This window comes from Patiria miniata, unplaced genomic scaffold (assembly GCF_015706575.1).
Source record: "Patiria miniata isolate m_02_andy unplaced genomic scaffold, ASM1570657v1 HiC_scaffold_17, whole genome shotgun sequence".
In the NCBI taxonomy this organism is placed as follows: domain Eukaryota; kingdom Metazoa; phylum Echinodermata; class Asteroidea; order Valvatida; family Asterinidae; genus Patiria; species Patiria miniata.
Window position 1 is genome coordinate 11,229,100 of NW_024037055.1, and position 16,302 is coordinate 11,245,401.

The 16,302-nt window shown below is 40.9% G+C and overlaps 2 protein-coding genes across 4 annotated transcripts in view; both read right to left on the reverse strand.

Annotated features, from left to right (window-relative positions):
• LOC119723817 (transmembrane and coiled-coil domain-containing protein 3-like) overlaps positions 1 to 6,754 on the reverse strand; it is a 100,997-nt gene extending 94,243 nt beyond the window's left edge. For all 3 annotated transcript variants that reach the window (XM_038194694.1, XM_038194695.1, XM_038194693.1), the window contains exons 1-3: positions 6,452 to 6,754; positions 5,439 to 5,633; positions 4,033 to 4,161 (exon numbers count right to left, since the gene is read on the reverse strand). In XM_038194694.1, the coding sequence (XP_038050622.1) occupies positions 4,033 to 4,161; positions 5,439 to 5,633; positions 6,452 to 6,709 (582 nt within the window). In that variant the 5' untranslated portion in view covers positions 6,710 to 6,754. The remainder of the gene's footprint in view (positions 1 to 4,032; positions 4,162 to 5,438; positions 5,634 to 6,451) is intronic.
• Positions 6,755 to 14,167: 7,413 nt separating this feature from the next.
• LOC119723819 (protein ANTAGONIST OF LIKE HETEROCHROMATIN PROTEIN 1-like) lies at positions 14,168 to 16,035 on the reverse strand. Its single transcript, XM_038194696.1, has one exon. The coding sequence runs from the start codon at positions 16,009 to 16,011 to the stop codon at positions 15,124 to 15,126; it is 888 nt and encodes a 295-aa protein (XP_038050624.1). The 5' UTR covers positions 16,012 to 16,035; the 3' UTR covers positions 14,168 to 15,123.
• Between the last annotated feature and the right edge of the window lie 267 nt (positions 16,036 to 16,302).

The window sequence follows — 16,302 nt, forward strand, 5'->3', positions numbered from 1 at the left end:
TGGGTGCTGATAATTACCTGAGCTGAATTATCAGCATCCAGATTCCAACCGATCTTGAAAAGAGTGTTTAATACAGACCACGCACATATTTATTCCCATTCATAAATACCTTTTCGGTCCAAAAGTCAAAACAAGTCAAAATTATAAATTTTCAACAATTTCGATCAACAAAACACCCTCTAGCTATACAATGGTAATGCCCTCTGGTAAACAACTCCTTATATGGAGATTGACGCGCACATCGTGTGTACTGCGTGATGTGGTGCACAACACAGATGTACAGGTGTAGTGTGAATTTAGGACTATGAAATACTGACTCACTGGTAGTATTGTGCATGCCTACGTGAGGATTGTGAACGTTCAACTAATAAAACGGTGCTGGCACCGGGTTCCGTAGGAGTCAAAATTTTATGTGACACTGGAAAATTGTTTAAGACCAGCCAGCCATGTCTTTATCAACCGTTTAAAACTGGCCACATGACGGGCTCTCGACCAAGTCGAACCTAAAGGGAAATGGATAAAAAATTTGGGGTATCTAGACTTCGAGGTAAACAATGCCCCACTGTTCTAGAGTCATGCCATTTACATGGTCTGACACATCATTGATAACAGTTTTACAAACTTTTGTCTAGACCAGGACAATTTTCTTTCTTTTTTTTAATGGATTTTTAATTCTTGTCTGAAGATATAAAATAAATTTATAAATACCTTGGAGAGTTGATGGTTTCTGATTGGTCGAGACTCGATCACGTGGCCGGGCATTAACAGTGATAATGACCGGCTTCAAAGAACAAGCGAATAAATGGCCCCTGAACCAGCATTGATCCAGCCCCATGGAAGGCAATGATTGGCCAAATTTACAACAGTCCTACGGCAGCTTGTAACAATACAGCACTGCACATGCACTCAACCACCTTCGCGTGAGACTGACGCGCACGTACGCAACACAGTTGCTATGGGTACGCACGCGTAAGGAAGTTTTGAAACGACATCGTACAGCGGCAGTGCACTATACTGAGGATGTTACGGCGAAAGCGTAGATCTACAATTTATTTTCCGTAAATACTTCGCCCATCGACATATTTACCTTTCCTAAACCAAGCATCTTTGTAATTCTGGACACAAGGAATGTGTAAACGAAATTTCAGCTTCCTCCATAAGGTAAAAATATGAAAACATTGTTGTAATCTGTTTGGCTACGGCAGCAGAAGTCGTACGCGTACGCAATGAAGACGTTGCAATTGTCCAGCGCAGCCTGGGCCCGGCTGTGGTGTATATAACAACGCTTATTGAAGAGACAGGGTACCACGCATAAGCTAAAATATGGCCCATGAACATGAACACAAAAAAGTCTGGAAATATCCCTGGAAAAAAAGTCACAAAATTGGAGCATTTAAGCTGTTTATTTCGTTAAAAAGGTATTTATTAATGGGAATAACAGTGTGAGGATCTGGTCTTCACTGCGTGATAATGACCGGGTTTGGGGGTGACCGCTATTAACAACAGCGGTCACCCCCAAACCCGGTCATTATCACGCAGTGAAGACCGGCTCCTCACACTGTTATTCCCTTAATCATAACTAGAGGTCTGTTCGATGAACAAATTATAGGTCTTTTCTGCATTGTGATTTTTTTATGATAAGATGCTTTTTTTGGCGATGTGCAGTCCTGTAAATGATAATTTTGCAAAGAAAATGGATTCTATTATTAAAAATTGGTTGCTTCAACAAAGACCCTGGATTATTTCGTCCATTCCCGTCAAAAGCCAAGTCAGATCTCTCACAGTTGATTTTATATTGATTTTCAAAGATTAAATCTAGAAATCTTTGGTTGCTTATAATTCGATACTTGATGATGTCATTGTGACATCATTCATAATCATTGAAAGCATGAGAGTTATGTTAACCATGCTAGTTGAAGCAAAAAATCTGGATTATATCTCTCACGGTGGATTTTTCAGCAATTTTTTTAAAAATTAAAGGTCTTTTTATAGTAACTGCTGGTCTGGTGACATCATTGATCTTTATCCCCCTCAACTTGTTCTCAGCATGAAGCTGATTGTACACATCAATTATAGAGTGATTTCAGCAAACTTGGCCAAAGACATCAAATAATTATTCATTTTAAACATTGTTAAACCTGCCGCTAGAGGGGAGCTCTAACATGTTGTGACATCACCGGTAATGTTCTTGTGAAGTACAACCTGGCCTGAAACTTACATCTTTGAAAGCAAGTTCATATCTTTTTCCAATTTTAAATTATAAGGCACTTCCAGTTTGGACCGGATGGAAGGGTCAAGTGATTGGACTCACACAAGATAAAATGAAGATCCTTGATTATTCTATCAAAAGTCAAGTTCAGGTCGCATGGTTGTGGGGCGCTGTGGTCCAATGGTTACGGTGTTCGACTCGTGTGTCATGGTGCATGGGTTTGAATCCTGACCGTGGGAACATGGTGCTTGTGCTCTTGAGCAAGGCACTTTACCATTATTGCTTCGTCCTTTTGGGACGTAAAACCGTAGGTCCCGTGTGTTGTGTAATGCAATTTCTTTGTGTAAAGAACCCAGTAACACTTATCGCTGAGAGAAGGGGTTTGCCCCGGTGTTTCTGGCAGTGGCTGCAATGTGCGCCGCAGCACCTTGTAAACCATTATAAGGTGCTACATAATGGGTCTCATATTTCTCATAAACTTTATTTACCTTTCTTTAATAATTGACATAATTTCCAGCGCCTTGAGTACCTAATTGTTGGTAGATTCGTGCGCTATATAAGACTCCAATATTATTATCATGGTTGATTTTATAATGATTTCCAAAGATTAAATCTAGAAATCTTTGGACACTTGTAATCTGATACTTGATGACGTCATCCTGACGGCATTGTCAGAAAGCTCGAGAACTTTGTTAACTGTGCTGATCAGAAAAGATGTGTTCAAAGTCTATGGGATTTTGGGACAGCACGCCCAAGAAAAAAACAACACACACACAAACAAAAACACACAGTCGTTTTTTGCTATGCTTCCGAGGATTGGCTTTGTGTTTTCCTTTGTCCCTGTAATATAACACTCTCCCATAGACTAAGCACACAAACCTGAGTTCGAGGACAATAGGCACCTTCCTTCGAGGATCAATGGCCCCTTTGTGCTCCTTTTGTTGTCTGTCCTCAGGCGTAATGCCATGCAGGAACAAAGGCTTTTCCGCAACTTTGTGGAAAAGCCAAAAATGAATTTGTTTTTTTTTAATTCAACGGCAATCTCCACACAAATTTTCTGATGCTAGGACAAATCAGTTGCAAGTTGTACATGTACCTGATAAATATGAAGGAAAAAACGGCGTTCTGGGACAAACTTAAAGGTATAGTCCATTATTTGTAATTTGTACATTTTGTTCGTTTTAAGCAACAAACGTGCTCAAATTCTAAAGAAGGGGACTGAACAACTAACCTGATGAAGTGTCAGCTTAGCTTCAGCTGTTTGTTTCGAGAAAAACAACATTCTAGGATCTCGATTTCAAATCAAAAGTTGCTGAATTATGTTTTGAATTCAGCATCCGAGACACCTTCTCACTGAGCCGATTGCAGCTACGCAATGTCGCGCACCGATCCGACGAATGATAGCAACCGCGCGCACGTGTGCATTGTGTCAACACTTGCGCGCACTTCGCCGAATAAACAAACGAACTACTAACGGAAATTTCCAATGGTGCGTCTTTTTTTATTTGTTTCTTCAAAATGACAGGGTCCAGCAAGAAAAAAATAATTTCACAGGGAGTTTAGTTCCCTTACTATCTTTCAACCAAGTATGTTTTTTAACACTAATTACGTCAGTTACTTTTTCGATCGCAGCAAAAGATGGACTGTAGCTTTAAAGTATCTTTCCATGGAATTTACATGATACAAGTGTTAACTGGGAAAACCTATATCAAAGAATTATAGGAAACTGAATATTTTGTTGTTAAAACTTGTAAAACAATGGGGCAACTTCTGTCTGTTATATGAGGTTACCGGTACGTCTGCAGTCTAACTGATAAACCTACTTTGATCAGGTTGAGTCCAGATGATCCCAGAATGACGCCAGCCATGGTGTAACCAAACATGGTGGGCAGACCAATAGACAGACACATCCAGCCACACACAAAGGCCAAGATAGACATCAGCAAGATATCCTTGGTAACAGTAATCAAATCACATATGTTAAGTGTAATTGCAAGTCCATTACATGACTCATGCCATCAAAGTGAGGTAATCATTTGTGATTTGTTTCGTCAGAATGAGAAAGAAGTACTGCTATTTGATTTTCATCAAGATGGGGCCCAAACAGTTATGCCTAATTTGATGGTTCTGTTAGTCATACAATGTGTGCACTGCACAGAGACCATAAGGCCGAACAAAAAAATACCTTTAGTTCAGGTCATCCGACCGACCCTATTTTTGAAAGCAATAAAATGCGACCAAACAAAAGTTTATTGGTTATTTCCGGTAATATCTGAAAGAAAACATTGTGGTCTAAAGTCAGTTTGCGTGTACTTACGTGGCCGTAAATCAAGGTATATTCTAAGGGAACATAGTGATATAACAATACAAATCTTAGCTTTGGTCTACACAAAGGTTGGCTTTGTCTCTGGTCTATTTTACATTGGGAACTCTGGCACATTATCAAATTCTATAGTATCCCAAAGTCGACAGGATTTCCTTTTGGTCTGAACATTTACAGGACTCTACATGATTTATGTTTCATGATTTAGCCTGAACCCAGTGAAGTGTACAGATTCACAACTCCTGTTTATGTTAACTTCACTATATTATTATTCATATACTTTTTGGTCTCTTCTTAACTTTGAACTTATAAAAGCCAATCAAAATGTTCTTAACAACTCTCCTTTGACCTTTTTTCCAATAAAAAAACTTTGCTTATATGGGACATTCTATAAATTTAGGGTCCAAAAAGAGTCATTTCTCCCGTCTTTGTTACCTCAAGTGGTACTTTGTAACTTGCCATTCAATTATCAGTAAGAATCACTTCAAACATCTGTTTTTCATTTGTTGGGTACATGTAGGTAGTTTGCTATTCATAATCACTCTTGGAAGAAGACTGCATTTCGGAGTGCATTAGAATTATAAAATCACGAATGTCAGATTTAACAGGAACAGGGAAAAAATGGACCCCAAATTTATGGAATCAAATTGTGTCAAAGCAATTCTGTTTTTCATACGTGGTTTTGCCTCCCATCTTATCAACATTAAGAGGAAACATACGGACTTCTTGTCAGCTTCTAACTGAGGTGATTGAAAGGGACTCCTTCAAAAATACGCTAGAGAACTTCCACCCCACTCAATACTCATTGCAGCAAACTGGCCCAAGTTTTTGGCCACTAGCTTTCTTGTTTAATATTTTTTAAAGATAAAAATTGAACCATGTTCTGAGTGGATATTATACTCAAACCTGAAGTAAGTGATGGTCTTCCAGAGGTACTGTAGTGTCTTTGGGTTTAGCCAGGACATACTGGTTGTTGCTTGCATCGATGAGATGACTCATTCCTTGCTGTCGGCTTGCCTGGCTCATACCATTGGCTCGACGGACTTTTACCACATCTTCATCATCCACACGGACAACAGCTTCGACATAGGCTCCTTTAGCCTGGCAACAATGAAAGTTGGCATACATGTATATTGATGAAAAGACATGTTCAATGAATGTTGTGGTCAAGTCCATCAAAAGTCTAGTCACGATTAAAGAGGCACACTGTCCTGCAAGTGAAGTATTGATGGATACATTACAACAACCTGTTTACAGGTCTAATTCCACGTAGCTGACTGCACTGGTACCATACTGAATTAGGAAGCCTGGCCTGGGTGGTGAAAGCGTATGATATGGTAGCTAATTTCCCATTTGCTTGCTAGTGAACTTACAGGAAGAATGACAAAGCAACGGTAATTTGATTAATTTAGAACAAAAACAGTTCTGTGTGGTTTTTTAAAAATATAAATTAGTCCATATATTCCACAAACATCGGTAAAGTTTTAAGGCATGGTTTAGACATTTATATTCTGTTTAAAAATGCTTTTTACAGCCAATATCTTTTTGTGAAAAATGCATTTTACAGACCACTCAGGCGCTTCACAGGACACAATGCCCTTTTAATTTAAAAGTCTGGTCACAAGTAAAAGGGGATGAATAAAACAAAGGATTGTTTCTCTCACAAATCATTTGAATATCTAGCGACTTGATTTGGTTACAATTGATATGATAAGCTAGTGACTAAATTTGGGACTGGATTACTTAAGTGGAGTGGACAATGTGTAATTGATGATGACTGAAAGGATGAACAAAATTATACACACTGAACAGACTGAAAAGATGATGTCAGCATGAAAATTGAAAAGATGAAAACCTGTACAACAACTGAAAATAATACTTGAAGACAACGTCCTAGATGTAACCCATGCTCTCCATACCTGCTTAGACTGGTCAAAAACATGCTCTCCTATCCTGTTCTCAAGGTTATCGGCTGCTTCCACTACATCTGACAGAATCTCATCAAGTATTGCCTCCACCTTGCTACGATGGGATTGGGAGGCATTCCTGTAATGTCTCATGTGATCCTTGTAGGCTTTTTGGTGTTTTTCAGCAGCCAGGATGTCGTTGTACTCCAATTCCTCCCGGATTGTGGCTTCACGAAGAGCCTCCAGTCGCTGGCGGCTGCTCTCCTTCATGTTCAGCACATCCTTGTAGTTTCCCTAAAATATACCAAAGGGATTATGAGGCATAGAATCTTTCATAAACAAAGCACTGTCTTGAAGAAATGCAAACAAGTCTTTACCCCTCCTGTGCAAACATGCATTCTGAGCCATGTTGTTACTTGGGTCAAAATTGGTCAAGTGACCATAAGTGTGATAAAAGCATAACAGGGAAAGTGGAAGGAAATGTTTACTGTTTGTGACCTTTTAAACAGCAGGGAAGGGGGGAGGGGGGTAATTGTTATACAAAGAGGGTGAAGATCCCCACCCTAGAGTCTCAACTGTCTGAGCAAAGGGCTGAATGACACCAAATTTACACTGGATCCCACATAAACGGAGAGCTGGTTAGGGTTTAATAAAACATTTGGGGAAAAATCCCCTGATGGTATTATAGCATAGTAATAATAGTGGATATTTATAAAGCACACGTATCCACCAGGAATGGTGCTCAAGGCGCTACATCATTATTACCCCTGCTCATTGGGCACATGAAACATTCCAAATACCATCTCAGCTCCCTGGGGAGTATACAGCTCGATGCAGCCTGTTAGGCGCAAGGAAGCTAATTCAATCACAATAACCCTCTCTGCCCTCACAGGTACCCATTTACTCCTGGGTGGAGAGAAGCAATGAGTGACAAAGTGCCTTGCCCAAGGGCACACGCACCATGACCCCGCCAGGACTCGAACCCACAACCTGCAGCTTTACCCGCAGACCACGAAGCAGTGCCCTTAACCACGAGGCCACAGTACTCCACATAGTATCATCAACCCTGATCACAGAATGGCCAGTCATAAGTTTCGCTAGATCAGAATAAGGCCCATTGGCACCATGCCAAATAGGGCTAATTTTGCATTAATCAAATTTTGAGAACAAGAACGAAACCAGTACCATTCGATACATTGTAGCTTGGCACTTGTAGATAATGGAAAAATAACGTAAGAGCAACTGTAGATCAGAGTAATTAACTTAAGAGTCGCCCAAAAAGTGCAGAGGGGGTGTGGTCGTCAACCCCTCCTTTACCTTTTCGCTGATACCGTTGCAACGCAATGGTAGTGGGGGAAAAAAAAGTTTGGATTTACATGTATTCACTTGTGGATCATAAAAAAATTAATTACTTAAAAAGAGTGATTTTAGGTCAGACTTCAAAGTTAACAGTTAAAAAGTTAACATTTGGCCCTACCTGTTTTGGTAAATGGCCATTTGTGACGAATGTATGCACTATTTGTCATAAACTTGGAGTCAAAATAACTGCAAGACATACAGGTAAAAAAAAAAATGTCGAAGAAACTTGGCATGATTAAAAAAGTGCATTGCGGAGATATCGTCACCATTTTCACGAAGAGGCGAATTTCATGAAAATCGTCTGTTTTTCGAAATTTGGTTTTTTTTAGTGAAACTGAATGAATATATCAATATCTACAACCTGGTGAGGCTATACTTTCAAAAAATTAATTAAAATCTTATTTAACCTAATTAACGAATGGGCGAAATTGCCAAAAGTGCCGTTTTGCGTTTTCACAAAGGGGCATATTTCCGCACTCTATGGTATTAATAAATTTTCAGTAAATAAATACATTGTAATACAATGGCGCGTATATCACGAAGGGGCGAATTCCATGCGCGTGCAATAAAACGTTTTCACGAAGGGGCGAATTTCAAGGCACATGCGCAGTGGGGCAGAATCTGCGCGTACTGTACAAAACACGCATTGACTTGGACCGCAGAAGGGCGAAATCTGCACGTAGTCACTTTAGCGTTTTCACGAAGGGGCGAATTTGCTAATTGGTCTTAATTGATTAATTCTGCAAAACTAATCACCTATTTTTCTTAAAGATTGCTACATTTAGGAAGATTAGAAGCTCTTCTTTCCTCTGATATCTAAATCTTGCATATTTTATGCATCTTTTAAGTTTCAAATTGTCAAATGAAAAAGGACCAACTTTAAACGCGATTATCTCAAATGTTTGTTCAGACAGTGAAATACTAAATTCGCCTCTTCATGAAAACAGAAAAGCGAAACTGTACATGGAGGGGGTTGCAGCCCCGCCCCTATGCACTTTTAGCGCCGCTCTTAAGCCGGCCTCAGGTCGACTCGCGATTTGCTTGCGCCGCAACGGAACCGTCGGCATCAAGCACCGTTTTAGGAAGGTGGGTTCGCATACGACATGAGAGTGTACGATGTGTAAGGCGGGCTGCAAGGGAGCGTGAGCCAAAAGCCAAGAAGATTAAACCCACTAAAGTAAACAAGAGGAATCGGCTCTTGCCATAATGGAGTAAGCCGTCACTGGTCGGTACTGCGGGGCACCAGCGGAGGAGGAACTGGATCCGGTTGCGCCGCTGGGGCAGTAGGGAGGGCTGCACAACGGTTCTGCCGTCAGCTTGCAGCACGTTCCTCAAACAACAGGAGATGAATGTGTTGGAGGATTTCCAACATGCCACTTGCATGATATCTGCAAGGAGCACTCCTTTGAAAAAGTGAGCCCAAGAGATTGCCACGCTGTGAACTCCTGTAGGCCTGTACTCTGTTCAGGATACGTCACTCAGACGATGGGAGTTGTATGGCCATCATGACCCAGCGAGCGATTGTATCGTAGGATGCTGGATGATGTGGTGAAACGTGGTAATGAACAGAGCCTAGTGGTCACCACGGATCGGTGCGGTCCGATGGAGGTACCACTGAAGGGTCCGGATATGACATGAGATCTTGTTCTCTGGGACAGAGGACAAGATCTTCAGTCAGGAACGAAGATGTCAGGCGGGAGAACATCACTGACTGGAACTTCGTGAAAAAAGAGCAATGGTAGGTCAGGCAGAGCCAACCGAGCTCCCAACGCAAATGTCCTTGACCTATGGTCGTGGAGTTCACTCATGCGCTGTCAGGAGGAAACTGTTTTCAAGGAAAAGGTTAAAGAGCAGTAGCCTGGTCTAGTGGTTCAAGCAGGAACCAGGTGAAAGCTTGTAAGACCCGCCCACGATCACATGATAGTATAGGTGTGTCCATTGGGAGGGTCATGAAACAAACATGCCTCGGAAAAGATGTGTGAGGATGGTGCAGTCGGGAATCGAAGAACCATCCTGAAAACCTGAATGAACAGTCGCAATTTCAGAGCGATAGTTCTAGACAATGAGGACCGCAAAACCCGATTGGTGGGGTGGAGACCAATATCGCCAACTTCGGTTAGAGTTGTTGCCAAAGGATCCACCGTAGGTCGTACAGACCATTTATAAAAATGTTGTAATTGGCTGTCACGAACAATCCGGGTTGACTGATGCCTGCTACGAACTGCCATGGCAGCAGTCGCATGAGAAGGCGGTGGAATGACAGACAAGTCATGGAAACCATGGTTGTCGGAGCCAAATGAGGCAATCAGGAGGACCCTAAAGGGATGCTGCTCGATCTTCCCAAGTACTCCAATGAGTAGGGAGATCGAGGAAAAAGCGTAAGCAAACAAGTTGGTCCACGCAAACGGGCGTGCGTATAGCACGCCACGCCTTTAGCTATTGGGATCTGAAACAGTACCCCGTGAGCTGGCGGCTGAGTACTACTGCGAACAGATCAATAATGCAGATGGTCAAATTGTGCTAAGCCCCTGGAGAGTCCATCGGTTGTGGTGTGGCATATGTCCGCCAGATGGACTTCTTTGAGATAGATGCCATGCTGGCCACGCCAATGCCGTAGTTGCCACTTGAGTAGGCACAGGCACAGGAGTACATGTATATTAGTATCACCTATATGTAGGACACCGCAGTTGTGTTGCTGCAATGGGTAACAACAGATTGACCCTGCACTATGCTCTAGAAGCAATGAAGGGTGATAAAGACCACTGCCATTTTGAGAATTATTATTGTGGCAGGTGGCTGATGGAAGTCAGACGACCGCCATTTGGTGAGATTGTATCACTGTGCCCCAACCCAACAGAGACAAATCTGTTGTGATCGTCATGGTGGGTTGAAAGGGTGGGAAAAACCCTGGCTGATATTGTCCAGTTGCATCCACCACCGGGGACGCAGCCGGGTATTCTGTGAACACGGAACCACGTGGGATGCAGGGTGGAACCGTGGACAAAAGGGGGCCAGAAAATTTAAGCAGGCCCCTAATCAGGCGGCACCAAGAAAACAAGTCTGTGAGGTTCACCAGTAGGCCATGGGGGAATGGCATTGACAAACATTGGCGATTCGCCCCCATGTCGGGTGAGCCATGTCCCGTTGTACGTGTAGATCGGAGATTGCACCGAATAACTGGGACATTGGGATGAGATTGGCTAGGATTTAGAATTGTTGATGCAAAACCCAGGCCCTTGGAAATTGAGCGTGTCGGATGTGCTGCGTGAGTCGTTGAAACCCGCTATGCGCCAATGATGAATCCGTCATCAAGGTTTATGAACATCCATATGAAGGCACTGGCCAGTGACTTGATGGCAGGCACTGGCCAGTGACTTCTATACAATTCTGATGAAGACCCTGAGTCTGGCATGCATTCGTGTCTGACGAAGGGGCACTTGAGAACTCCAGGCAGTAGCCGAGTGAGACAGTGTCGACTAGCCACTGGACTGAAGTGATTTGGCCCCAGGACCTGGTGAAAATGGGTCCAACGGGTTCTCACAGGTCCTGTGATTGGTGGGTATATTCACTTCTGCCAGCTGAACCGTGGCCGAAAGGCAGCGGTTAAGGCTGAAGGATAGAAGGTGGCCCATTTATTAGCAGGGTGTCGAGCGGTGGACTAAATCCAATGCTTGACAGCTGTAGACGACTGGGAAGGCAGTTTGGGACGAACCTTCATCAAAGTGGTCTTCTCTGTAGCAGTCTGAAACTGAATGGCAAAGAGGTCTCACCTGGAAGGGAAGGGACAAGAGCCATTCGCAAGTATAACTGGAGGGCAGCAATATGACAACAAGAATTGCTGCCCGTCGCGTCTCTATGTCGAGACGGTAAACTCAATTAAGTTCATTGGACCTGCCCAAAGGGAGTTTTGCAATCAGTGGAAGGCAGAGATGAGCATGTTGCTTTAAAAATCTCAGCTGTGTAGCAGGTATTTGGTTCACACAACCCCAATATGTGCACCATGTCTCATTGTACCAGGTGAAAAGCATGGTAATCGAGGTTGGCATAGTTGGCTTTTCCGCAAAGTTGCGGAAAAGCCTTTGTTTTTGTTCTGGTTTTTTTTTTTGGCTTTTTCGCAAAATTTGCGAAAAAGCCTTTCTTTTTGTTCGGATTTTTGGCTTTTTCGCAATTTTGCGAAAAAGCCTTTGTTTTTGTTCTGGTTTTTTTTTTTTTTTTTTTTTTGGCTTCTTCTTTTTGTCGCCTAAATCCCATAGACTTTGTGCACGTTTTTTCTCAATGCCACTTTTGGCATTAATCTTTGTCATACATCATTCAAAGTTAGCATAAGCATAGTCCCTATAGTAAAGATGTGTCCCGAAGATTGACGTCATGGTGACGTCATCGACTAATTTATTATATATTTTTGAATATTTAATTTTTCCCATAGACTTTGTACACAAAAATTAAGAAAAAATTGTCGATTTTCAAAGGGCATTTTTGACTGTTTGCCAGTAATTCATTTACACCAATCTTTGTCTAAGCAAAGACCCTAATTTAAACAACATTGTGTAATGATGACGTCATGATGACGTCATCAGGTGTGTATTTATAGGCAATTAAATTGTGACACTTTTAATATTCAAAAATGCATAAGAAATCAACCGTACGCGTCCGCAGCATTCTGTTGCCGGCAAGTGGTAGAGTAGGTTAAGGTCTTTATTTCATTCAGTGTGCGTGCAATCACGTGACCCTTGCTTCCGGTTGAAAAAGGCCAAAACCGGAAGTGGCTTATTATTTGAAAGTGGTAATAGAAATGAACTTGCTTTCAACGGTGTTAGTCTTTTGGCACATTTTGAATTAACCTTTGAGTCAGATCAGAAATGGCACACTTGTGGTGAGGTTCTGCTAGTTATGGGATCTCAAAGCCTGCAAATTGAGCCGGGTACATGCCCCTCTTTGCTTGCCTTGTGGATTCCTCTTTTCCGTAATTGTTAAAAGTCACATATAGCTGGTTAACACTTCTATGCATGGGCAGTTGAAAGATGGTAAATAATAAGGATCACACATTGTATGAGGTGGGGCTGATAAGTTATTGGAAACTGCCATATTTGGGCACAAATAGCAATTTTTGTTATATTGTTGAAATATTGGTTTCCAAGGGGGATTCACCCACTTTATTCCTTATCTGCCCTTACTATAAAGGTTGAAAGTTGAGTTACTGTTCTTGTTTGCTTACCTTCAGCTGATTCAAATTAAATTAAGGCTTTAATTCTTTGAAATTTTGCATTAATACATGTACATATACATGTGAAATATGTTTAAGCACATTGAAGATTTTTTAAAGTTATATTAGCCAGACATGACACCTTATAGTGTGACACAGTTGTGTATCTTTGAACATAAATATATTCTCAATATGATCACCCTTTGAATTTTCATTTGGTGGAAATTGTTGATCATTTTCTTGAGACATGTACATTATAATGCATAAAAGTATAACTCAAAGGTGCAAACAATAACATGGAAATAAAGTGAATGCAATTCTTGCATGTTTAATGCATCAGTATGCTTTCATTAAAATATCTCAATTGCAAAAAGCAGCAAGTAGGCTCCATTTTGTCAAGTTGTGTACTTCACACACAATGCTTACACTACAGATGAATGTCAACAATCAACATTATCATACTTGGGCTTCATTTAGTGTCCTCATTACTTATACTCTGGAAAAAAAGGTTTTCCATACATGTACATTTTTAATATGGGTGTTACATGTGTATGTTTATGATCAACTGTTTCCCTTGGTGACTGCAAAATAGAATTGAATCATAAAATGAAAATGTAAATTACATGTTTACAATAACAATCTTGAAAAAAATTTCCACTCACATCCATGAATCATTTTGAAATCACATTTCATCATTGTTTTATATAAATGATAGTTTTATATATTGAAATAAAGCAGAATTCAGGTGATAAATACAGGAAGAACATGTAAATTACATGTTTACAATAACAATCTTTGAAAAAGTTTTCCACTCACTTGCATGAATCATTTTGAAATCACATTTAATCATTGTTTTATATAAATGATAGTTTTATATTTTGAAATAAAGCAGAATTCAGTGTCCTTTTTGTAAATTTTTGAATTTCAATATTTTACTTCACTTCATGTGGTGATATCATGTCTTGCTACCATCACCTGGAAATTATAATGCAGCATAGACCTGACAAGTAAATCCGTCATATGAACTACCCTTGTAAAATGGAAAATGGGTGAGATAATGGTGTCCTTTGCAAGTATAAACAAATAGCAATTAAATACACTTTGTTATAATCAGGCTCAATCTAGGGTGTCCCACAGGCCTCAAATTCAAATTGTAATGACAAAGTTGTCCTGACAAAGTTGTCCAGCTAGGCTACAGGAGGCAGAGTTTGAGAGCCAATTTCTCTGCTTATATCTCACTGCATGATTCATCTTTGTTTTACCAAAAAAAAGAGAATAAGTTGAAAAAAATGTATTCTTGTATCAACCAGTCATCAATACATCAACTGCAAAAACATTGTCTAAACTATAAACTTTTTGCTGAACACTTCCTTGCTACATTTGTGTACCAGTTTGCAAACATGTCATACCAGTAAACACTTGCAGTTCAGCTGCTAAACACTTGCAGTGTGTAGCAGCAGAGCTTTTGGTGTTCTAAAATACCAAATGTTTAATTTGCAAGCACCAAGCATTCTGCTGTGGTAGGACATGTTTAGAAACTGTGTGATGGCAAGCAAGTTGTTTAACAAAATATTAGGAGGCAGAACACTGTTTTTGCAGTGCATGTTTTTAATGCAAAAGGAAGGTATTGCCTGTTGAGCACTGAAGTACTGAACTGTTTTGAATGATGATGGCTTTGATGAATACTGGAGTGATTTAAACTATTTTGAAATTGCAGTGATCATTATTGGGTTAAACATACAACAAAAGGAACAATACATGTATAACTAAATGTTTAAGTACTTTTTCTGTTTGTGTTAGAAGATTTTTAACATTGCCTTAACCGGAAACATCTTCAGAGGGTGATTGAGATCAAAGTTTCAGTTGAAGTTTTATCATATAGCTGCTGGGGACATTGAAGTGATAATGGTATTCTCTGTCATCTCCAATCCTTGCCCCACAATTTCACTTACTTTTATAAAATGGTAAAGGGTGCAACAAGAGCAAACTAATTATAAACATGTTTTTAATAACATTGTACTTTACAAATACCAGGGGGAAAAGGCAAAGAAAATGTTATTTCCTGGATCAACTGTTGCTGATGAGTACGTCAAGACATGTCCATTCTTTTCATTTCTGTTCATTAGCAAACACCATGCCCCTCTTTTTCTCTCCAAAACTTGGTGGCTAGACAGCTGCGAGTGGTTTCAGCTTGTCTATTGGTGTTCCTCACTGGTGGGCTCAGGTTCATGTGTAGCAGAGCGCGGATTTTGTCCCGGTCTCTCCTCTCTCCTGTTGCAGGGTCATTTGTCATGTCCAGTTTTGTTGATACCGTGTCACCTCTATCGATGCATATGTTGTGCAGTACGATGCAGGCAAGGGTCGCACTTCGTACATTCTCAGGGATGCTTTCACATTTTCTTTGGAGCACCCGCCACCGTCCTTTCAGCCGCCCATATGCACCTTCAGTTGTCATTCGTGCTCTGCTCAGTCTGTAGTTAAAATACCGCTGTTTTGGAGTCAAAACGGCATCGGTATATGGTTTCATCAACCAGGGTTTGAACGGAAATGCAGAATCTCCGAGTATTATTGGGAAAACATCCACCCCATCAACAGTCTTGGCGTATGGAGGAATTACTTGTCCTTCCTGTAATTTTTCCCATAAATCGGTAGACTGCAAAATTATTGAATCATGGGAATTTCCAGGAAAACCGCAGCTTGCCCATATAAATCTGTATTTGGCGTCCACCAACCCCATAAGAACAATCGAATAAAAGTTCTTAAAATTATGATATTCCTTGCAAGCTTCTAGGCCTCCAGCAGGGCATTTAATCGGAATATGGCAACCGTCCACCGCTGCCCAGCAGCAAGGAAATTGCCAGTGCTCTTCCATATCTAGCATCTTTTCCTTGAACTGTGCTTCGTCTTCTGGGAAGTGTTTGGCCACTGAATGATCCCAGAGATTGTTGACTATGGACTCTGACACTTCTTGGACGATGGTTGAAACGGTGGAAGTGCCCACTCCAGCCATTTCCGCTATTGTAAAATTGTAATCTCCTCGGCCAAGATGATATAGGCATATTGCCAATCTCATCTCTGGGGAAATGGGGTTTTCGGTGACCGTCTCGCGTTGCAAGTCATGCTTTATGTTATTCAGAATGAAACTGAATGTGGCCTTTGACACTCGAAATGTCTTCTTGAACCGGGCATCTGAGTATGCATCAAGAACTGTCTGAAACCATCCATCATTTCTCAACAACCTTCGGCATGATCTAGGGCTATTTACAACAGTTACATCTCGACTTGATAAAAGAAGTGAAAG